Source organism: Carcharhinus amblyrhynchos, chromosome 7 (genome assembly GCF_965287045.1).
Source record: "Carcharhinus amblyrhynchos chromosome 7, sCarAmb.v2.hapA, whole genome shotgun sequence".
In the NCBI taxonomy this organism is placed as follows: domain Eukaryota; kingdom Metazoa; phylum Chordata; class Chondrichthyes; order Carcharhiniformes; family Carcharhinidae; genus Carcharhinus; species Carcharhinus amblyrhynchos.
In genome coordinates, this window is record NC_137330.1 from 112,295,131 (window position 1) to 112,319,175 (window position 24,045).

General features: G+C 41.3%; 1 protein-coding gene across 1 annotated transcript in view; it reads right to left on the reverse strand.

Annotated features, from left to right (window-relative positions):
* Positions 1-24,045, reverse strand: part of LOC145345219 (serine/threonine-protein phosphatase PP1-beta catalytic subunit) — a 116,574-nt gene that overhangs the window by 63,496 nt on the left and 29,033 nt on the right. The window contains exon 2 of the mRNA XM_080192968.1: positions 3,173-3,304. Within this exon, the coding sequence (XP_080049094.1) occupies positions 3,173-3,304 (132 nt within the window). The remainder of the gene's footprint in view (positions 1-3,172; positions 3,305-24,045) is intronic.

Consider the following 24,045-nt stretch of genomic DNA (forward strand, 5'->3'; position numbering starts at 1 on the left):
GTGTACAAACTTAACTTAGAGCTATAGTTGTGTTAAGCGTGAAGTTCATGGAATGGGATTAAGCTACTCGAATGGCTCCCTTGACAGTAAATGTAGCAAAGCTTTTTTTCCCACGTCAACCAAATGGGGTTGATTTTCAGGAATGCAGAAAGCAATATGAAAATTTTTTACATTATCCAAGAAAATTTTTCTCATTCGAGTCAAATTTCAACTCAATTCTTCATTTAGGTGCTCCTTATCACTGTCATGTTGTCTGTATAAATGCTTTATTATTTGAGTTCCTAAAATTAATTTGATTTATTGTCACATGCATTGGGATACAGTGAAAAGTATTTTTTATTGCATGCTATTCAGAGTACACAGGGAAGGAGAAAAGGAGACAGTGCAGAATATAGTGTTACAGTCATAGCTAGGGTGTAGAGAAAGATCAGCTTCATGTATGGTAGGTCCATTTAAAAGTCTGATGGCAACAGGGAAGAAGTTGATCTTGAGCTAGTTGATATGTGTCCTCAGACTTTTGTATCTTTTTCCCGACGAAAGATGATAGGAGAGAGTAGGTTCAGGTTGTGTAGAGTCCTTGATTACTCCTGCTTTTCCGAGGCAGCGGGAATTGTAGACAGAGTCAGAGTCAATGGATGGGAGGCTGACTTGCATGATGGACTGGGCTACGTTCACAACCCTTTGTAGTTTCTTGCAGCCTTCGTAGAGCAGGAGCCATAAGAAGTTGTGATACATCTGGAAAGGATACTTTCTACTTTGCATCTGTAAAAATTGGAGAGTTGTGGTGGATGAATTTCCTAGCCTCCTAAGAAAGTAGAGACGTTGGGTGGGCTTTATTAACTATAGTGTCAGTGCGGAGGGACCATGACAGGTTGGTGATCTGGACATCTAGAAACCTGAACACCATTTCACTTCAACACTGCTGATGTAGATAGGGGCATGTCCTCAACAATGTTTCCTGAAATCTATGACTATCTCCTTTGTTTTACTGACACTGAGGGAGAAATTATTGTCAGTGCACCTTTTCACCAGATTCTCTATCTCTTTCCTGTATACTCCATCTGGTCATTGTTTGAGACCTGACCCACTATGGTGGTGTTATCAGCAAATGCGAAAACGGAACTGGAGTGGAATTTGGCCACACAGTCACAAGTGTATAAGCAGTATAGTAAGAGGCTGAGGTCACAGTCTTGAGGGGCACTGGTGTTGAGGATAATTGTGGAGGACATGATACTACGATCTTACTGGGAAAAAAATGATTTCAAAGGCCAGAATCTGAATCTTTCATGTCTGCCTAATGGTTCCTTCCAGATAAGTTAAAGGTGACATAGTCATTGAAAAAAATCCAGCTGCAATTTTTGAAACAAAGTTAACTTTGAAACAAAATTCTGTCTGCATTATAAAACTTTAAGTACAGCTTCAATTCAGAAAAAACTAAATACTTAATTCAGATGTATAAAACACTGAATGAAGAAATTTACAATCTTGTTCCCCTGACCCAACACTTGGCATTGTGATATATCAATTACAGTATGCATAAAATCAGCAGCTCTGTAGCCTATTAGATCTTGGAAAGCAATTCTGAACTTTTGTTTTTATTATTCATTCACATAATGTCAGCATTGCCAGAAAATACATATATTGCCTTTCCAGAGGTGGTGTTGAGCTGTTGAAGACCCTGTGGTGAATAATTCTTACAGAACTGCTATGGTGCTAGTACCAGGATTTTGACCCAGTCGTGTCAAAATATATATTTCCAAATCAGAATAGCGCGTGACTTGAAAAAGAACTTGGAAATAGTCCTGTACTCTTGAGCTCATCACCTTTGTTCTTCTAGGCATTAGCAGTTATTGGCTTGGGAGGTGATACTAATATGTATTTTTCAAAAAGGCACATCTTTTTCAAAAGACAAGCTTGTTTTGGCAAAATAAGTAATTGAAGCATTACAAAGAAGATAATAATAGTTCAGCCACTTGACTCCAATAGTGTTTTGGAGTCCAGTACACTTGTGTTCCAATGTCATTTTACTAAAATTGTAAAGATATACAGTAATTATATTACTTACACTCAGCTTAAATCGCTTAAACATTCGAACAGTTTGTACCTTCTTAAAACACTACCATGCAAAGGTTATCTAGAACATGACCTACTAAAGTCAAGTCACTTGGTATTCCTGAACTGCAAGATGGGCAAACTACTGTCTCCCAGGTTTTGAATCTTATTTGAGAGACAGAATCTGTACAGTGCAGGAGACCATTCAGTCCATCAATTCTGCACAGACAACAATTGCACGCAGGCCCTATCACCATAACCCCACATATTTACCCTGCTAATTCTTCTAATGTTTGCATCCTGGGACACTAAGGGGCAATTTAGCATGGCTAATGCACCTAACCTGCGCATCTTCGGACTGTGGGAGAAATCGGAGCACCCAGAGGAAATCCACACAGACACTGGGAGAACGTGCAAACTCACACTTGACAGTGACCCAAGCCAGAAATTGAACCTGGGTCCCTGGCACTGAGGCAGCAGCGCTAACCACTGTGCCACCGTGTTGCCCCACAAGAGCAATCTTGTTTCACTTCCCTCAATTTATTCCTACCAACATTACTGGGAGAGAGATCTATGTACATGTTTTCCTCTGCATTGTCCTTTTCTCTGGAAGATGAAACCAACTAAACAATTTTCAAACAAACTTCAAGAACGTTTTCCACTTTTTGCATTTTTCCTCCCCTTTTTGATGCATATGTTAACTATCTACATCTAGATTTCTGCAGGTGATGTTACATACTAAGAAAATTCTTGCCCTCCAAGGTAATGGGTGAAAATCTGGGGAAAAAATTCCACTTGATGCACCCAGAGTCAATATCAAGTACTATCAAGTCCAATATGGCAGGAACCAAATGAAAGCTCACTTTCAAGATATGCCTTAACCAGCCTCTGAAGATTACTGTCTGCTGTTTTTATGGGCCGTTTCCATTTAGCATACTATTAATTTCATCTCGGAGGATGAATTTTGCAGATTTGAGATCTTTATTTAGTAGGAAATTAGCCAACTCATTTGACATTGATGACAGATTAGAAAAAAATAGGCCACGTGCATGATCCAGGCTACAGCGAACCTGTTTGTTGATAGCAGTGCAGTCCAGAGTAACAGCTAATGTCTCCTTACCACAGATCTTTAATGGTGCCTCCAATTCCAAAAGGATAGGCTGGCTGAGAAAGATCTCTCTTGATTTTATACATAGACCTCGAACTTCAGCTTCCGTCATCTGTACAATTTTTCCGGGGCGGCATCCTCGTACTGAAAGAGAGCAAGAAAAATGAAGTGATCAGAGATGACATGGAAAAGACTCTTCAGTTGGTCAGTAGTTTCCAAAGGTTGACTGATAGTCTCATTCCCCTACTACTTCCATAACCTGGTATTTTTTTCTTTAACTACTTACTTACATTATGTTAAAAGTTATGGACAATTTTATGCTCTAACAAATCTCTATGTGCAAAAAATCTTCACTTTTTTGTAATTTTCCTGATGTTCAATTTTAGTCTTCTGGTTTCTGACTTAATGACCTATTGAAATAGTAGTTGTTATTTACTTAATGAAAAGCCTCCAAAATTGAACACACGTATCTCATAGAACATAGAACAGTACAGCACAGTACAGGACCTTCAGCCTTCGATGTTGTGCCGAGCTATGTCCAAACCCAAGATCAAGCTATCCCACTCCCTATCATTCTTGTGTGCTCCATGTGCCTATCCAACGACCACTTGAAAGTTCCTAAAGTGTCCGACTCCACTATCATAGCAGGCAGTGCATTCCACACTCCAACCACCCTCTGAGTAAAGAATCTCTCAGAGATCCCTCCTATGTCTCCCACCACGAACCTAAGAGTTATGCCCCCAAGTAACAGCGATCATCCACCTGAGGAAATAGTCTCTGAACGTCCATTCTATCTATCCCCCTGATCATCTTATAAATTTCTATTAAGTCACCTCTCATCCTCCTCCGCTTTAAAGAGAAAAGCCCTAACTTCCTCAACCTTTCCTCATAAGACCTACCCTCCAAACCAGGCAGCATCCTGGTAAATCTCCTCTGCACTCTCTCCAATGCTTCCACATCCTTCTTATAGTGAGATGACCAGAACTGCACACAATATTCCAAATGTGGTCTCACCAGGATCCTGTATAATTGCAGCATAACCCCACAGCTCTTAAACTCAAAACCCCTGTTAATAAATGCTAACACACTATAAGCCTTCTTCATGGCTCTATCCACTTGAGTCACAACCTTCAGAGATCTGTGGATATGAACCCCAAGATCTCTCTGTTCCTCCACATTCCTCAGAACCCTGCCGCTGACCCTGTAATCCGCATTCAAGTTTGTCCCACCAAAACAAATCACATCGCACTTATCAGGGTTAAACTCCATCTGCCACTTTTCGGTCCAGCTCTGCATCCCATCAACGTCTCTTTGTAGCCTGCAAGAGCCCTCCACCTCATCCATTACTCCACCAATCTTGGTGTCATCAGCAAATTTACTAACTCACCCTTCAGCCCCCTCTTCCAAGTCATTGATAAAAATCACAAATAGCAGAAGACCCAGCACTGATCCCTGTAGTACGCCGCTGGTAACTGGCCTCCAGTCTGAAAATTTTCTCTCCACTACCACTCTCTGTCTATGAGACAGCCAGTTACTTATCCAATTGGCTAAATTTCCTTTTATCCCACACCTCCTTACTTTCTTCATGAGCCTACCATGGGGAACCTTATCAAATGTCTTACTAAAATCCATGTATACGACATCAACTACTCTACCTTCACCTACACATTTAGTTACCTCCTCAAAGAATTCAATCAAATTTGTGAGGCAAGACTTACCCCTCACAAAATCTCCTCTCAATCTTCACTGCTCTACTCAAGAGAGCCCCAGTTTCCTTAATCTTAAGTCTTTTCTTTGTTTTAGTGAATTATCCATCTCCTACACACATGCCCAAAATCAGATTAATATTCTAAGTGCAGCCTAACAAAAATCACGTACAATTTAAGCTTTCCTTTGGCCTGGTATTTGGTCACCTTTCATAAAACCATGATTAACGAATGTAGCATAGTTCTCCCATTTTTAAACCATAAGACATTTTCCTTTTAGCAACTGTGTTTTTAAAATTGTTAGGCACTTCCATCCTTCCCTGCTCACACTTAAAACTCATGCAGGACAGAACAACGGGTGTCACTCCTCTCAATGCTGCTTCATAATAATAATCACACAATCCTATGATTTGCAATGGGTACAGCCGTACGTAACAGCTGTCTAACAATACATGATAGTTATTGACAGAATGTAATTATACACACTATGTAATTATGTATACCATACATATGGCAGTGCACCACAGGTGCCATATCAATTGTGAAAGACAATTTAAAAACAGTATGTGGCACATAGTAGCAAACTGAGTGAATATATTATAGGCTCTATTTTGGAGTTGTCTCACACATTGTTTTGAACACAAGAAATAGGAGCACACATAGTCTGTTCTGCCATTCACTAAGATCATGGCTGATCTTCGACCACACCTTCTCATACTACCCCCCCACACCCAATTTCTATAATATTCAAAAATCCTTCCATCTTGGATTTGAACAGCTGAACATCTACAGCTCTCTAGTGCCATACAAGTTTTTTCATCCAATTCTATCCAAACAGATAAGAACCTCATTCCTGTTGTACAACTGAGGTTACTCCAGCACTGATAACAGAAATAAGAGGTGGCTATTTGACACCTTGAGCCTGCTCCTCATTCAGTATCATGGCTGATCTACCTGGCCATAATCCCACACTCCCTGGTCAATTTGAAATCTAACTCAATCTTGAACATATTCAATAATTCAGCTGTTGCTTTTTCGGGAAAGAGTTTCAAGCACTATCGACTCTCAGAAATTCTCATCTCCATCTTAAATGGAAGACTCTTCAGTTTGAAATTGTACCCCTTTATTCTAGATTATTGATTTGATTTATTGTCACATGTATTGGGTTTCTTGGGCACTATACAGAGAAACACACTGTTCATACAGTACATTAAGAAGTCTCTCAACACCAGGTTAAAGTCCAACAGGTTAATTTGGTAGCACGAGCTTTCAGAGCGCTGCTCCTTCATCAGGTTACTCACCTGATGAAGAGGCAGCGCTCTGAAAGCTTGCGCTCCAAATAAACCTGTTGAACTTTAACCTGGTGTTGACAGACGTCTTACTGTCCTACTCCAGTCCAACTACTGGCATCTCCACATCTTAAAAGTACATAGAGGAGAAGAAAAGAAAGTGCAGATTAGTGTTACAGTCACAGCTAGGGTGCAGAGAAAGATTAGCATTATACGTGGTAGGTCCATTCAAAAGTCTGATGGCAGCAGGAAAGAGGTGTTTCCCAAGTCAGTTGGTACATAATTTCAGACTTTTGTATCTTTTGCCCTACAGAAGGTGGTAGAAGAGGGTATGTCAGGGATGTGTGGTGTACTTGATTATGCTGGCTGCTTTTCCAAGGCAGTGAGAAGTGTAGATGGCGTTAATGGATGGGAAGTTGGTTTGCATGATGGACTGGGCTACGTTCACAACCCTTTGTAGCTTCTTGCATTCTTGGTCAGGAGCCACACCAAGCTGTGATGCACCTGGAAAGGGTGCTTTCTATGGCGTATTTGTAAAAATTGGAGAGTTGTAAATGTGCTGAATTTCCTTAGCTTCCTGAGAAAGTAGAAGTGTTAGCGGACTTTAACTGGAGCATCAGCATGGAGTGACTAGAACAGCTCTCAACAATTTCCACTTCATTATCATTGATGTAGACAGGCACATATCCTCCACTACGCTTCTTGAAATCGATGGCTACCTCCTTTGTAGGTATTCAAATACCTACAAATATACAAATAAAAAAAAATACGCTCAAAAAAGACAATAGGACTAGGGGGCACAGCCTCAAGATAAAAGGGGGGCGGTTTAGAACGGAGTTGAGGAGGAACTTCTTCACTCAAAGGGTGGTGAATCTCTGGAATTCTCTGCCCGTTGAAGTGGTGGAGGCTGCCTCGCTAAATATTTTTAAGACGCGGGTTGATGGGTTTTTGATAGGAGAGGGGATTAAGGGTTATGGGGAGAGGGCGGGAAAGTGGAACTGAGCAGAGACAGATCAGCCATGATCTTATTGAATGGCGGGGCAGGCTCGAAGGGCTGGATGGCCTACTCCTGCTCCTATTTCTTATGTTCTTATGTTCTTTGTTTTACTGACATTGAGGGAGAGATTATCATCATTGCACCATTTCACCACATTCTCTCTTTCCTGTACTTCATTTCATCATCATTTGAGATCTGACCCACTACGGTGGTGTCATCAACAAACTTGAAATTAATTAGAGCAGAATTTGGACACACATTTATAAAAGTGTATAAGGAGTATAGTAAGGGGCTGAGGATACAGCTTGTGGGGCATCTGCGTTGACAATAATCGTGGCAGTGGTGTCTGTGCCTATCCTACTGATTATGGTCTGTAGGTTAGGAAGTCTAGGATCCAGTTGCAGAGGGAGGAGCAGAGCTCCAGGCCATGGAGTTTGGATATGAGTTTTGTTGGGATAATGGTGTTAAAGGCTGAGCTGCAGTCAATAATTAGGAGTCTGACATAAGCGTCCTTGTTATCCAGGTGTTCCAGGGTTGAGTGCAGGGCCAGGGAGATGGTGTCTGCTGTGAACCTGTTGCAGCAATAGGTGGCAAACTAGCATGGATCCAGGCAATCAGGGAGAGCAGAGTTGATACGTGCCATGACCAACCTTTCAAAGCACTTTATAATGATGGATATCAGAGCCACCAGGCAGTAGTCATAAAGGCACCCTGCCTGGTTTTTCTTTGATTCAATTAGCTTGGTCAAGTCCAATCCACCTTATCTGAGCTGGCTCTCCTTAATTCAAGTCTCTCCAAGTGCTTGTTGATCTTTTCCCTGATTGCTTCTGTTTGCACTGCTGTCTCACAGCGCCAAGGACCCAGGTTTGATTTCCGGCTTGGGTCACCTTGAGGAGTCTGCATGTTCTCCTCGTACTGCACGAGTTTCCTCTCAGTCCAAATGATGTGCTGGTTAGGTGCACTAAATTCTGTGTACCCGAGCAGGCGCCGGAATGTGACAACTAGGGGATTTTCAGTAACTTCATCACAGTGTCAATGTAAGCCCATTTGTGACAATAAACTAAAAATATTACCTACCAAGTATATTAAACCAACCGGCTTGTAATTTCTGAGTGCTCTTACACCTCTTTTTAAATAATGCAATTACATTTATCATTCTCCAATCAGGGAGAATGGGAAAATTTTGGCAAGCATTTCTGCTATCGCAGTCCCACCCTCCTTTAAGTAACCTGGGATACAATCCATTCTAAGCATAGCCAGCCTTTCCAGAATTTCCTCAATTTCCACCATCCATCATCAGTACCATCTCCACTTCTACCAATATTTTGTCATCTTCATATTTTGTATCAGTGTTCATTAAGTATTGTAGCCTTGACCTGCACTTTTAAGCATATAACACTGTTTTTGTCCCGAAATGGACAAACTCCACCTTTTACTCCTACTTACTATTTACAGACTAAATGCTGATTTTTTTGGATCCTTTTTGCTGATTGTCACCCAATTCTCATATTCTCTCTCTACCAGTTTTATTTTCCTTTTTACTTCCCTTTTCAATTTATTAGCTAACACCTGGTTCTTGCTTGAAGATGATGTGAGGAAATATTTCAATTTACACAAGTAATTAGAATTTGGAATGCACTAGTGGAAAGAATGGTGAATACCTTCAAAGAAAAAGTGGATAAATACTTGCAGGGGAAAAAAATTGCAGGGTTATGGGGAAGTGGGAATAACTGATTTGCTCTTCAAAAGAACCAGCATGTGCACACAATGAGCCAAATGTTCTCTTCCTTTACTGTACTATTCTATGAATTCAATGAATTCATTGTTTATTCAGGAAAATTAAATAAGTGAAAGAAGGGGAAAATAAAAACAACCCATAATGTTAGCAGGCCTATCCTAACCTGTCTGATAACAATATTTACCACCATGTTTCCTTAACAGATGTGTAGGTTTTAACAAGTACAACATATCTGAAGCAATTATCTTCAGCGTAAAGGCAAAATGAGTTAGGCACAGAACACAATCACACCACTCCACTTTTTAAAAATTTGCATCTCCTCACTTCTCACAAAGACACAAGGATTTTGGTGTTAGTTGAAAGTTGATCACATTTTGCAACAGATGCAACTGACTTACTGAAGCAAACTGAAATGTACAACAATTTCAAATGTTGACTTTTGATAGCGTATTACTGTAAAAACAGTCTAAAAGGTACTTGAACATTTACCAACCAACTCAACTTGGAATTACTATAAACACTGCAAAGTTGTCCATTTCAATTCTCTTATTCCCACCTCATTCCTTTCAATCATTTTGATGTACAACAGGCCAAGTAAAGTTTCAGAAATAAACAGGACAGTCTTTCTAGCTCTGAAAAAGCTGCAGCACAGTACTCAATATATTAGTGACATATGGAGAGAATAATTTAGCTCATGGCTTTGGCATCACACTTAAATCTTCAGCATGGTGCTCAGAATAAAACTCTACTTGGATAAGTGTCAATACGGGGCGGGGTAGGTGGGCGGGGGGTAGAGTACTCTGAGAAACTTGACCTTTTACAATCCATGACCCGCCTGAGTCATAAGCCAACAAGTTCAGAGTATACCGATACAAATGTTACATGTTCAAGTCTTCCATCGAAAATGCACTTCAAACCTTAGTCACTTGCCCTCTGAAATGGAAAGATGAACATTTGAGCTGCACAGCAGAGAATCCACATCAGTAAAGTTAAAATTAGATGATATCACTGCAAACAGACTTTGCAAACTTATTTATCTGGTGTTCACAGGACAAGAGTGCAGGTTTACTTAAAGTGAGAATAATGGCTCATATTTATAGTTATAAAGCAAAGTCAGTCCTAACATCTAATTACTATTACTGCAATAGAATTGATGGCACAGAAGTAAAATTGTAATAAATGGCCAACTGGAAATATCGCTGCTAGGGGATAAACCTAACATTCAGTATATCTAGAAGTCACAAGGAGGGGGCAACAAGACAGTTCACTTCAGTTAAGATTCAATGTGTTTATAAAAGCCAACCTGTATTAAAATTTAGTTACCTGTGAGTCATACGAACCCTTAGTATTAATGGTCATTTGCAGAATCATATGCCAATCCTTTTAAGGTTATTATCTCCTCATTCCACATCCCCTTTTCAAATTACAGGAAGGACTATAAAATCCTTGGTGACTACTGACAATATCCACAACTATTTGACAATTGGCATTAAACTGGTGTGAGCATAAGAACTTTATACTACTAATACATGAGATAAAAGATAACATGCTCAAAAGGATTTGCATTTACCGAGTGCCTCATCCCTTCCACAGCAAAAGAGTGGGCCATTTATCACTGAAGAAATAATGGTGCCTGAATGATATTATTAATGTGCAACATACCAGTACCTTGTGTCATGAGCTATTAGCATTTTGAAAGCAGCTCGTGATTAATATCCTGGTACGTTTCATGTGTAATTGCGCATCAAACTTACTACAGAAAGGAAGTCTCTTAATTAATACAGCAAGTAGCCTTTTAAACTACATGATAATTGTTAATCTGCCAATTAACCTCTTATTCAGAAAATGAACAAATGTGGAGTCTCATTCTCAGAGGTTGTAAACTGTTTTAGATTTTAACACCACCAAATTAAAAAATTATCTAAATCAAACAGAAGTCATAGCAGAACTGCACTGATATCAAAATTCTTAACTCGTTACCATAATAGTTTGCACCTTGTAACTATTTCATTGAAGTCTGTCATCCATTTATTTGCTAAAGATTGCAAAACAGTTAATTTTTTTTAACCGTAGCTGCAAAACCCAGGAAACCATTTTTCTAAATGGTCATGGACAGTGCTGTAGAGCAAATATTCTTCATTTTTACAAACTATTGCTGATGTTAAACACTCCCATATCAAACAGCCAGCGATCTAAAGCAAAATCTCAATTCAACACTATGCTTTAACTTAAATCTCACGTCATATCAGAACTAGTTTTTTACTCCTAACATTAGCTGTCCGTGACTGGAATGAGAATTGTGAATATAGAACAGTACAGCACAGGAACAGCCCCTTTGACTCACGATACTGTGCCGAACATGACGCCATATTAAACTAATCCCTTCTGCTCTTGCCCCATCTTCCTTGCATATTCATGTGCTTATCGAAAAGCTCCTTAAATACCCCTATCGTATCTGCCTCCACCACCATCCCTGGCAGCACATTCGAGATACACACCACTATGTAAAAAACTTGTCCCTCACATCTCCTTTGAATTTTTCTCCCTCTCACCTTAAGTGCACGCCCCCTAGTATTAGACATTTCAAGTCTGGGGCAAGAAAGTGTTTGACTGTCAACCTTTCATGTTATAAACTTCTATCAGGTCTCCCCTCAGCCATCACTGCTCCAGAGAAAACAACCCTAGTTTATCCATCCTCTCCTTACAGCTCAAACCCTCTAATCCAGGCAGCATCCTGATAAACCTCTTCTGCACCCGCTCCAAAGCCTCTATATCCTTCCTGTAACATGGCGACCAGAATTGAACTCAATACTTGAAGTGCGGTCTAACCAAAGTTTTATAAAACTGCAACATGACATCCTGACTCTTGTGCTGAATAAAGGCAAGCAAATTGGGTGTTTGGACTATCACAGAGCAGAAATTGGATTTGCCCAAATGCATTTCACTTAGTGTTCTGCTAACCTTGCAGAAGCCTGAACATCTATCCAGTTACTGATGCACTAAGTGATTTAACTTGGCATTATACTGGCAGCTGAATGTTCCTGGGTACAAGTGTTTTAGGTGTGACAGAAGAGGGTTGAAGAGAGGTGGAGGGGTGGCACTGTTGGTAAAGGAAAACATCACAGTAGTGCAGAGGGAGGACAATATGGAAGAGACAGGGATTGAGTCGCTGTGGGTGGAGTTGAGGAATAAAAAGGGAGAGATTACATTGCTAGGGGTGTACTATAGGCCACCCAACAGCCCGAGGTCAGTGGAGGAAGGTATTTGCAGGGGCATTTTGGATAGGTGCAGGAAGAATAGGGTGGTTGTAGTGGGTGACTTTAATCTTCCTGGAGTGAATTGGAGGGGGCCTAGAGCTGGGGGTACGGAGGGAGAGGAGTTTGTGAAATGTGTTTTGGAAGGGTCTCTAGAGCAGTATGTAACTAGTCCGACTAGGGGAGAGGCTATAGTGGATTTAGTGTTGGGTAATGAGCCGGGGCAGGTGGGAGAGGTAGAGGTAGGTGAACATGTGGCTAATAGTGACCACAAGTCCGTCTACTTTAGGATAAAAATGGAAAGGGACGAGTGCCAGCCGAACGGGAGTGTGCTGAACTGGGGAAAGGCGAGCTATAGCAGGATTAGGAGGGAGCTGCAGGACACTGATTGGGAAGGACTGTTAGCTGGCAAGTCCACGGTTGGCAAGTGGGAGGCTTTTAAAGGCAAAATGAAATGGTTGCAGGGGAGGTATGTTCCGGTTAAGAGGAAGGATGGGAAAGGTAGGATTAGAGAGCCGTGGATTACAGGGGATATCGAAGACTTGGTCAGGAAGAAGAGGGAGGCGTATGTTAGGTCGAAACGACTGGGTACGGAGAGTGCGCTGGAGGAATATAGAGAGAGTAGGAGGGAGCTGAAAAGGGGAATTAGAAGGGAGAAGAGAGGGCATGAAATGGCTTTGGCTGGTAGGATTAAGGAGAATCCAAAGGCATTTTATTCCTATATTAGGAGCAAGAGAGTAGTTAGAGGGAAAATTGGTCCTCTTAGGGACAAAAGCGGGGAGTTATGTATTGAGTCGGAGGGAATGGGGGAGCTCCTGAATGAATACTTTGCGTCGGTATTCACGAAGGAGAGGGGTTCGGAATCGTGCGGTCTGTTAGAGGGAGCTGAGGATCAGCTGCAGGAAATATCTATTACGAGGGAGGAAGTGCTAGGGCTTTTAGGTAGCGTAAGGACGGATAAAGCTCCGGGGCCTGATGGTATTTATCCCAGGCTGCTTAGGGAGGTGAAAGATGAAATTGCTGGGCCTCTGGCGCAAATCTTTGTCTCTTCTTTGGACACAGGTGAGGTCCCAGAAGACTGGAGGGTGGCAAATGTGGTACCGCTGTTCAAAAAAGGTAGTAGGGATAACCCTGGGAATTATAGGCCGGTGAGTTTGACATCGGTGGTAGGGAAATTAATGGAAAAAGTACTTAGGGGTAGGATGTATGAGCATTTGGAGCGTTGCGGTCTGATTGGGGATACGCAACATGGCTTTGTTAGAGGGAGGTCTTGCCTTACGAATCTGGTGGAATTCTTTGAGGAGGTGACAAAAACGGTTGACGATGGGCAAGCCGTTGATGTCATCTATATGGATTTCGGTAAGGCGTTTGACAAAGTCCCTCATGGTAGGCTGGTAGAAAAGGTTAAGGTGCATGGGATACGGGGTCAGGTAGCTAGGTGGATTGAGAACTGGCTGGGCAATAGGAGACAGAGGGTAGTTGTGGAGGGGACTTTGTCCAGCTGGAGGCCAGTGACCAGTGGTGTGCCACAGGGCTCGGTACTGGGACCTCTCCTCTTTGTAGTCTACATAAATGACTTGGAAGAGAGCGTAGGTGGTGTGATCAGCAAGTTTGCTGATGACACCAAGATGGCAGGGTTGGCGGGTACTGAAGTGGATTGTCAGGTGATACAACAGGATATAGATAGGTTGGTGCATTGGGCAGATAGGTGGCAGATGGAATTTAATCCTGACAAATGCGAGGTGATGCATTTTGGAAGGAATAATGTAGAGAGGAGCTATGTGATTAAAGGTAGACAAATTAGGAGTATAGAAACACAGAGGGACCTGGGAGTGCAGGTTCACAAATCCATGAAGGTTGTGACACAAGTGGAGAATGTTGTCAGGAAGACTTATGGAATGCTAGCCTTTATAGGAAGAGGTATAGAGTTTAAAAGCTGCCGTCTAATGCTTCAGTTGTATAGAACGTTGGTTAGACCGCATTTGGAGTACTGCGTCCAGTTCTGGTCACCTTACTACCGGAAGGACGTGGAGGCTCTGGAAAGGGTGCAGAGGAGGTTTACCAGGATGTTGCCTGGCATGGAGGGGTTGGGTTACGAGGAAAGGTTGGAGAAACTGGGACTGTTCTCTTTGGAAAGACGGAGATTGAGGGGTGACATGATAGAGGTATATAAGATACTGAAGGGAATAGACAGGGTCAATAGTGAGAGACTGCTCCCTAGATTGGTTACGAATACAAGAGGACATGATTTAAGGGTGAGGGGGGAGAGGTATAATTTGGATATGAGAGGAAGGTTCTTTATGCAGAGAGTAGTGGGGGTATGGAACGCGCTACCGAGTGGGGTGGTGGAGGCGGGAACGTTGGACTCGTTTAAGGTTCAGTTAGATAGGCACATGAGTGAAACGAGGATGGAGGGTTATGGTAGGGGTTATTCAATAAGGGTTAGAACCTCGGGAGACACCGGAAAGGCAGGCTTGTGATTAACGTTTTTGTCTTTTCACTCCGCAGGTGGAGGTCCACCTCGTTGTCAAACGAGGGGCATGCACACGGTGGATTGTGCGTGGGCTGCTCCTGGAGGTTCCGGGAGTGGCCTAGTACTTCGTGTCGGTGTGTGTGCTTGATCCTGGACCGGTAGACGGGCGCCGCAACAGCTCGGTGACTAGCACTGCTAGCTGTGCAGATACATGGATTTGGGCCTGTGTCTGTGGGAGTTTGTGCATTCTCCCTGTGGTTGCGTGGGTTTCCTCCGGGCACTCCGGTTTCCTCCCACACCCCAAAGATGTGCTCTTAGGCTGATTGGTTTTACCAGATTGACACTATTCTCCCCTGAATCTGGCTAAGTCAGGGGTTCTATTTGTAGATACGCAGGGTAGAATAGGTGTAGGGTGATGCGGCGGCGCGGGCTTGTTGGGCCGAAGGGCCTGTTTCCCGTGCTGGGTTGTTCTTTGTTCTATACCTCGTGATGTGGTTTCATTTCTGGAAGGCACGATGGCTAGAAGTGAAATATTTGAAGTGGGACTCACCAACATGTGTGAAATTGTATTCAACATTTTCTCAATGCAATAGAAATGATAGGTAACTGAATCTGCCTGTAATCTTAAGACAATTCTGAAACTTCACCCAAAAAACCCTTAATCCGGTTTCATTCTTTTATGATTAGCATTTGCTCTCTAGTTGCCCTCGAGAATGAGTTAATGAACCGCCATTTTGAACTACTGCAATCCATGTAGCATATGCGCGCGCGCGCGCGCGCACACACACACACACACACACACACACACACACACAGTGCTGTTAGGAAGGGAGTTTCAAAAATTTGACCCAGCAATAGTGAAGGAACGGCAGATATTGTTCAATGCAAGAACGCGTGACACGGAGGAGAACTTTCCAATGGTGGTGTTTTCACGTGTCTGCTCATCTTGTCCTTCTAGGTGGTAGAAATCTCAAAAGAACCTCAGCAACCTACTCACCTGAGAAATACTTTTCCTCTAACAACTGTCACTCTTATTTTGCAAACCTCCCAGTAGGTCACAGTGCTTTTTCTATTCCAATGACAACAAATCCTGACTTTTTCAACTTCTCAATAGCTTATTCCTGCTAACATCCTGACAAAGCTCTGTACCTTTCCAAATTCTTTACAATTTGTGTTGAAGACTGCTGTGGTCAGTTCCCACTACACTGAAAAAGTCTCAGTCTTACCTACTAGTTTGGCAACAAACTCACCTTAGTCAGACAATCATGGGTTCAAGACTCCACTCCAGGGAATAAAGAACAAAGAAAATTGCAGCACAGGAACTACGCTGCCCGACTGAACTAAAATCCTCTACCCTTCCAGGGACCATATCCCTCCATTCCCATCCTATTCATGTATTTGTCAAGACGCCCCCTAATAGCCACTATCATATCTGGGCTTGAAAACAACCTGCTATTTTAGTGCAGTTTTATCAAAAGTGCTATCCTTTAGAATGGATGGAAACAAAGGAACAGACCTAGTGATTCTGATATTATTGGGTTCTATGGCATTTGTTGAAAATCAGCAAATTTTCTTTATCCAAGCACTGGGGGTCATTTAAAAGCACTGTGCGGGTGCATATTGTTGCTGCTTTTGTTCTCGCCAAAATTCTTCCTGAATCATCTCTAATTAACTGATCATTTATTGCAAAGTTGTTTCAAAACCATGCATCTGAAATGATGGCTGTGTCCACTGCACATTAAATAAACTTATTGGGTGTTAGGGACACATGCATGTGCATAATACTACTTATCAAAATTCTGATGAAAAGGCAGATCAATTGCTTGAAGAAAATAAGTTCCCACCCCCTGCTACATCTGAAAAGCAACTAGCATAATCAAGGACATCACTCACCCGAGACGTACTTTCTTCCACCACCTTCCGTCAGGAAAAAGATACAAAAGTCTGAGGTCATGTACCAACCAACTCAAAAACAGCTTCTTTCCTGCTGTCATTAGACTTTTGAATAGACCCAACTCACTTTAAGTTGATCTTTCTCTACACCCTAGCTATAACTGTACCACTACATTCTGCACCCTCTCCTTTCCATCCCTATGTACAGTATGCTTTGTCTGCACAGCATGCAAGAAACAATACCAATACACACAGCAACAATAAATCAAATCAAAGTTAATCTTTTACCATCCTGCTACTCACGATATGATAATGATATTGCTACCTAATCATAGTAATCAATCTTCAAATTTCTCTCAGTTACTGCCCCAATTGAAATGAAAGCAAACATAATATAGGCAAATGCAAGACTGTTGCAATTATTTGTTCATCCAACATGCTGACTCAATAGAGATTAGCGTTTATGCTGACCTTGAGCTCTAATGAGTATTTACATGGTGGTTGTTGCCCTAGTATTTAGCTTTTTGTTAACAGAACTAGACTTCGCCTCCCATGATCTTTGCACAGACTTCTGGTTTCTCTACAGCACAATTTCACTGATCAAGCTACAATCAAGCATAGGTGTAGGGTGGCTTTAATACTTATATGCAAAACTGATCACCTACACATTTGTTTTCAAACATAAGAACATAAGAAATAGGAGCAGGAGTAGGCCATCTAGCCCTTCGAGCCTGCCCCGCCATTCAATAAGATCATGGCTGATCTGTCGTGGCTCAGTTCCACATTCCTGCCCTCTCCCCATAACCCTTAATCCCCTCTCTTATCAAAAACCCATCAACCCGCGTCTTAAAAATATTTAGCGAGGCAGCCTCCACCACTTCAACGGGCAGAGAATTCCAGAGATTCGCCACCCTTTGAGTGAAGAAGTTCCTCCTCATCTCCGTTCTAAACCGCACCCCCCCCCCCTTATCTTGAGGCTGTGCCCCCTAGTCCTATTATCCTTTCTGAGCGGGAAGAGTCTCTCCACCTCTATCCTATCCATCCCATTCATCATCTTATACGTCTCAATGAGATCTCCCCTCATTCTTCTAAACTCTAACGAGTACAAGCCTAGTTTATTCAGCCTCTCCTCATAGCTCAACCCCCTCAACTCCGGCATCAGCCTAGTAAACCTCCTCTGCACTCCCTCCAAGGCCAAAATGTCCTTGCGTAAGTATGGCGCCCAAAACTGCACACAGTACTCCAGCTGCGGCCTCACCAATGCCCTATACAGCCACAGCAAGACCTCCCTACTTTTATATTCAATCCCCCTCGCTATGAAGGCCAGCATCCCATTCGCCTTCCTGATCACCTGCTGCACCTGCAAGCTGGGTTTTTGCGACTCATGCACAAGGACCCCAAGGTCCCTCTGCACCGTCGCCTGCTGCAGTTTTTCGCCACGTAAGTAATAATCCTTCCTACCATTATTCCTACCAAAGTGGACCACCTCGCACTTGCCAACATTAAATTCCATTTGCCATTTCCTGGCCCATTCGCCCAGCCTATCTAGATCCTTCTGTAGACTCTCCACACCCTCCGCACAATTTGCCTTTCCCCCAATCTTGGTGTCATCAGCAAATTTCGACACCCTACACTCGGTTCCCTCCTCCAGATCATCTATATAAATGGTAAATAGCTGAGGCCCCAGCACCGACCCCTGAGGCACTCCACTAGTCACCATCCGCCAATCCGAACAGCACCCATTGACCCCCACTCTGCCTCCTATTTGACAACCAATCCTCTATCCACGCTAACACCCTACCCCCAACTCCCTGTCCCCTGACCTTCTGCAATAACCTCCTGTGAGGTACCTTGTCAAACGCCTTCTGAAAATCAAGAAAGACCACATCCACCGGCTCTCCTCTATCCACCGCCCTAGACACATCCTCATAGAACTCCAGTAAATTTGTCAGACATGACTTCCCTTTAACGAAACCGTGCTGCGTCTGCTCTATCAAGCAATTCCTCTCAAGATGCCTCGCTATTTCCTCCTTGATAACGGATTCTAACATTTTACCTACAACAGACGTTAAACTAACCGGCCTATAATTCCCTGCCTTTTGCCTGGCACCCTTCTTAAACAACGGCGTAACATTAGCCGCTTTCCAATCTTCCGGCACTTCCCCGGAATCCAGCGACGTCTGGAAAATAACCACCAAGGCATCCACTATCACCTCCGCCATTTCTTTCAGAACCCTCGGATGCATTCCATCTGGTCCTGGCGACTTGTCCACAATCAGTCCCTCCAGTCTGTCGAGCACCTCCTCTCTAGTAACAGTAATGTCATTAAGACCCTCCAGTCCTACCACCTTTCCATCTCTAACACCCGGCAAATTATTCACGTCCTCCTCCGTGAAGACTGAAACAAAAAAGTTATTCAGGACCTCAGCCATATCCCCATCCCCTACCACTAAGTCCCCCTTCTCATCCTCTAAGGGACCAACGTTCACCCTAGCCAGCCTCTTCCTTTTTATATATTTATAAAAACTCTTGCTATCCTTTTTTATATTACATAACACACATTGTAAACTCTGGAGAGTTGAGCAGAGGATGAATGGTTGGCAAAGAGAACAGCAACTACATTTAACTTAGCTTCTTGATTAACTTATGCATTACAACTGGTAGATTCTCTAGAGTGGACAAAAGAAACAAAAGATACTTGCCAACATCATCACCTTAGACAGAGAAGAATGGGCAGAAAAAAAAAGTTATAGAGCATCTTTCATGACCTCAGGATATCTCAAAACACTTTAGGGTAAATGAAGCACTTCTGAAGTTCAGTGACTACTATACGAGACAAGTCAATTGGCACACAGCGAGATTCCAAAACTTCCAATAAAATCAGATAATATTCAACATCAGAAACAGGTGGTGAACTGTAGAGTATTTTGTACTACACATCAAGTAGCACAATGTTAATCTATTGTTCACTCCAAAATAAACCAGGGTTAGAAACAACACTGCTCGTCAAATCCTAAATTATATGATGAAAAGGCCAAGTTATTAAGAATTTAATAAATCTTATTACCAAATTCCTCTTGGCCATTCTTACATGATTTGGGTACAACTTACTTTGAATTGGCGAGTGGCACTGCCAGAGGCTTTCTGGATTGATTCAAACTTGGGACTGTGGCAAATGATGGGATACATAATAGAAAATAAGAACTCCCTGAAGGAGGAATTTTCAGAATGGATCAATTTGGAAGTTTCATTTAAAATGTAAACCTTAAAAATCGTAATCTATTTTGTTTTAGAATTTTAATTCCTTAAGATCCAGAACAGCAGAGAATGTCATTTAGGGAATGTAGCATCAGCCATTACATTTTGTACATCAAGGAAAGGTGCCAAATCAGGTAAAAGCTATTTGTGTGATCTGAGATAAAATCCCGAAGGACAGATTTATTTGTCTTTCTACATAGACACAGCTGGTTATATTTACATTCAACAAGATTATGAGAATTCACGAAGGATTGCATCCAAAAAGGTTAATCTGTTTTCCAGAAGCTGATGGAGGTACGAATTTTTTTCTAAGTATTTACGTATTTCTGATTCCAAACATTCCTGCTAATCCCAAGATGGAATGTGTAACAGGCAAGATATCACACTGGTACTTAACGAATCCATGGTCATTGCAAATTCGATTGAGTGTTGAAGACAATTCTGGAAATTGAGCTAACTAATCAAATGCCAGTGGTATATAGATGCATCCAAGTTAGATGCAACGAAAATATTACAAAATATGCCCAGTCAATTTAGGTTCTCATGCTCTACATCCCAGCCAAGCCATGTGGACAAAAGGTACTAAATACAAACGGCGCCAACAACAGCCACAACAGCAAACCTAATATATTTTCTGAGTAACTCTGTACAATCAAGGTGAACAACTCCAAAAAATATTGACCCATTGGCGAATAATTTGAAACATTAAAAGTTACGTGTCAAAAGTACATTCCAAATCAGACTAGAATAATTCATCTGCTCTGCTGAAAACTTAAAAGGTTTTAAAATCAAATGAGTCAATGGAGCAATCACAATCTACTTGTGACTCGGTCACTCTCAAGTTGACCAATCAACGAGTTATTAATCATATCACAGCTCACTGCTAGCCAGTAAATGGGATTTATTTCAAGTGTGAATTAATGATGTCTTCTATCAAATGAAATGGCAGAACGTGACTTCAGAATGCAGAAAGGTAAAAATCTCTCTGCCTACTTCTTGTGTTCTTGTACTTTAAATTTTAGTTAACCTGCAGTTTGCATGACAAACAAAAGCGCATCAAGTAGCTGCCGCATAGAATTTGTGCAACCAATAGATGGCTTAAGATATAGTATTCATTGGTGTATTTTTAACGTGACAAATGTATGGTCTTGATATACACTCAGGTACTTGGGAGAGTTCACTTTAAAATAAATGAGTTTCTACAACATTAGAAACCACAACAGTGAAGACTCAAGTTTCTAAAGGCTATGGCTCAGATTGCACGGTCAACAGCAAAGTAACAGTGCATGTCACAGATCTTACGAATAGTTGGGAGCTAGATTTTCCCTTTTCTGGATGGATTTGAATTTGGCAACAGGTGAAAGGGATTTCCAGATGTCCAACAACAGTGCAGTCAGCTTTCAGGGTAAATAGCCAACGAGGTTGAAGTACTCTCACAGAGTGAGCAAGAAAGTAAAATGCACTAATTTTTCCCCTTTCAATTGAAGTTTGATGAAATAAATGATTAGAACATCCACACAGGATTAAAATAGAAGTTAAAAGAACAAATTGTAAAAAAAAAAATTGAATTTTATCATGCAGAAATTTGACAAGTAAAAAGCTGGTTTTCAGGGCCACAACGGCTGTACAGAAGTAATTACCTTTAGTATGCCATTAAATAGCTAGTTGCACCTCAATCACAATGATTTTTTCCAGTTAGTTTTTAAACAGCAAATATTTGACATTGTCTTGGGATAAACAGTTACCTCGTCCAAATGGTTTGTTTACCAGGCAGATTGTGCAATTATGCTGCAATTTGTAAATGCAGTTGGTAATCCTAAAAGTCTAGGATATACATTACTGTTGTACCATAGATGCACGGTTCACAAGTTCATGAAATATAGAAGCAGAATTAGACCATTTAGCCCATCAAGTCCACTTTGTCATTTGACGTAAATTCACAGTAAATAAAACAAAGTGGTCATAAAATGATGTGACTGTAAATAAATTGGCATGGTAGGTGCTAATAATCTAGCAACATCATTGATCTTTAACATAGTGGATGATTGAGGGACATTAGCGTTTAAACTTGGATAGACAGACTGTAGAGTCTATTCTGCTCTCACTGTTCTGTCAATATGTTGTAAAGCAATGTGTCTGAAACATCCATAGTTCAGACATGTTAAAACATTCAAGCTGAACTAATCTAACTGGGGTCAGAGAGCTGATGAAGGTCACTGTATGACTGGATATTGATAGTCTGCATATATTTTTAAGTTAGGTTTTTGCTTTAGTCCAACAGCTTCCAGGATTTTGCACCACTTTTCAACCTCGTGTTTTTAATTCAAATTGGAATATTGACAAAGCCTCATTTTCCCTTTGAACAGTATTTAATTACCGATACATAACCCTTGAACCATATAAAATGCTAACAACAATCATTTCACCCTTCAATAGCTATTTGACCAAACCTCTCAAGCGTAAACTTTCAATATCGTGTAATTCAAGTAGCCCCAAGAATGTAAACATGATATTTAGGAAAAATTCTGATATATATTATTTGCTTGTTTAAAGAAGAAAATATACAACGCAAGAACAACTATTTGTTGTACATCACGATCCAGCAGAACATCCTGCCAATAAAAACAGAATTTAGAAGACTTGCATATATATAATACTTTGAATGACCACTGGACATCTCAAGTACTTTACAGTCAATGGGGCGCTTTTTTTACGTGGTGTAGGAAATGGGGTTGCTAATTTCTCCTCCACAAACTCTCATCAACTTCAATTTAATAATGACCACAAAATGCTTTTTCTTGCGATATTGAGAGGAGTTGGATATTGGCCAAGACAGCAGGGATAGCTCCCTGATCTTTTTCAAAATAGTGTCAAGGGATCTTTTATGTTCATCCAGCAGGTAAATGGGGCTTCTGTTTAACATCTCATTGGAAAGATTGCAACTCCAATGGCATTGTTAAATTTATGACAACATTCAGAAAACTCTTAAAAGACTGTACGTGAGGAACAACAATGATCCAAATGCCCTTGAGATGTATTGCTGAATCAAGATGCCATATTGTATTGTTGCTATTTATAGCACTTAATATGTTTGATGAGTTACTCCACATTATTCAAGATCATCAAGAGGAATCATTAAGAAGTGAACCAAAAAGACCCAATAAAACTAAGAAAAAGGATACTGCAAGCGGTTATTGGATAGGCACATGGGGCAACCAGAATGATAGGGAGTGGGATAGCTTGATCTTAGGTTCAGACATAGCTCGGCACAACAGAGGGCCGAAGGGCTTGTATTGTGCTGTACTGTTCTATGTTTATGTTCTATGAACTTTTTGATCCTTGCAGGATTTTCCAAGGTGCTGCATCAAACAGGCCCATGCACTTTTTTTCTCAAAGTTTGAAAATTTGTCCTCCACAAACTCATTTATGAGACATCAGTCACCCAGAATGTGTGGTGTTTGAGCCTAGCCTGGAACTGGAGATTATTAGTCCCCCTACGCCAAATGTCTCTAAGCCTAGTTAATCACTAAAATCCCAGAGAAAAGAGTTAATAGAATTCCTACAATGCAAAAGGAGGCCATTTGGCCCATCAAGCTTGCACAAACAAAATTCTCACCCAGTCCCTATCCCCATACCTTACGCGTTTACCCTAATCCTCTGGACACTAAGGGGAATTGAGCATGGTCTCCCAACCTAACCACGCATCTTTGGACTGATAGTTCACTCTCCCAAATAAAACCTGATATGACTGGTTATAACCCCCAACCAACTTCTAGTTAAGAATTCCAACGTATGTGACTGAAGTCATTAGGTGTACAAAAGATGTCTCGATACGTATGTAAATATAAAATGGTTCTAAAATAGGAATGTACAGACATGTAATAACTTCATAAAATGTATGGAATAGAACTTTTTTCCCATACTCGTTATATTTCCAAATCATACTTGTTCAATTTGTTCATAACCCCTCATTTTTTTCTTTGTAGGCACGATTTGCATAGAGTATAATTTACACTTGTATCTCCTAGTACACTATGTTAGGTTCCTGCTTATCAAACATGTGTACACATACAGAAATTTTATCATGGTGAACATAAATATTCAGGAGGCATTTCTCAAATTTGAAATGAAACATGGCATCCTTTGTAGGTTTTATCCAAGTCTCCGATCTGCCCCTGCCACACTAGATTAAAATGTTACCACAAGAATTTAGAGGGATTATTACTTACTTAAGAATTTCAACCTGCAAAACAAGATTACAATACTTGCTCGATTTA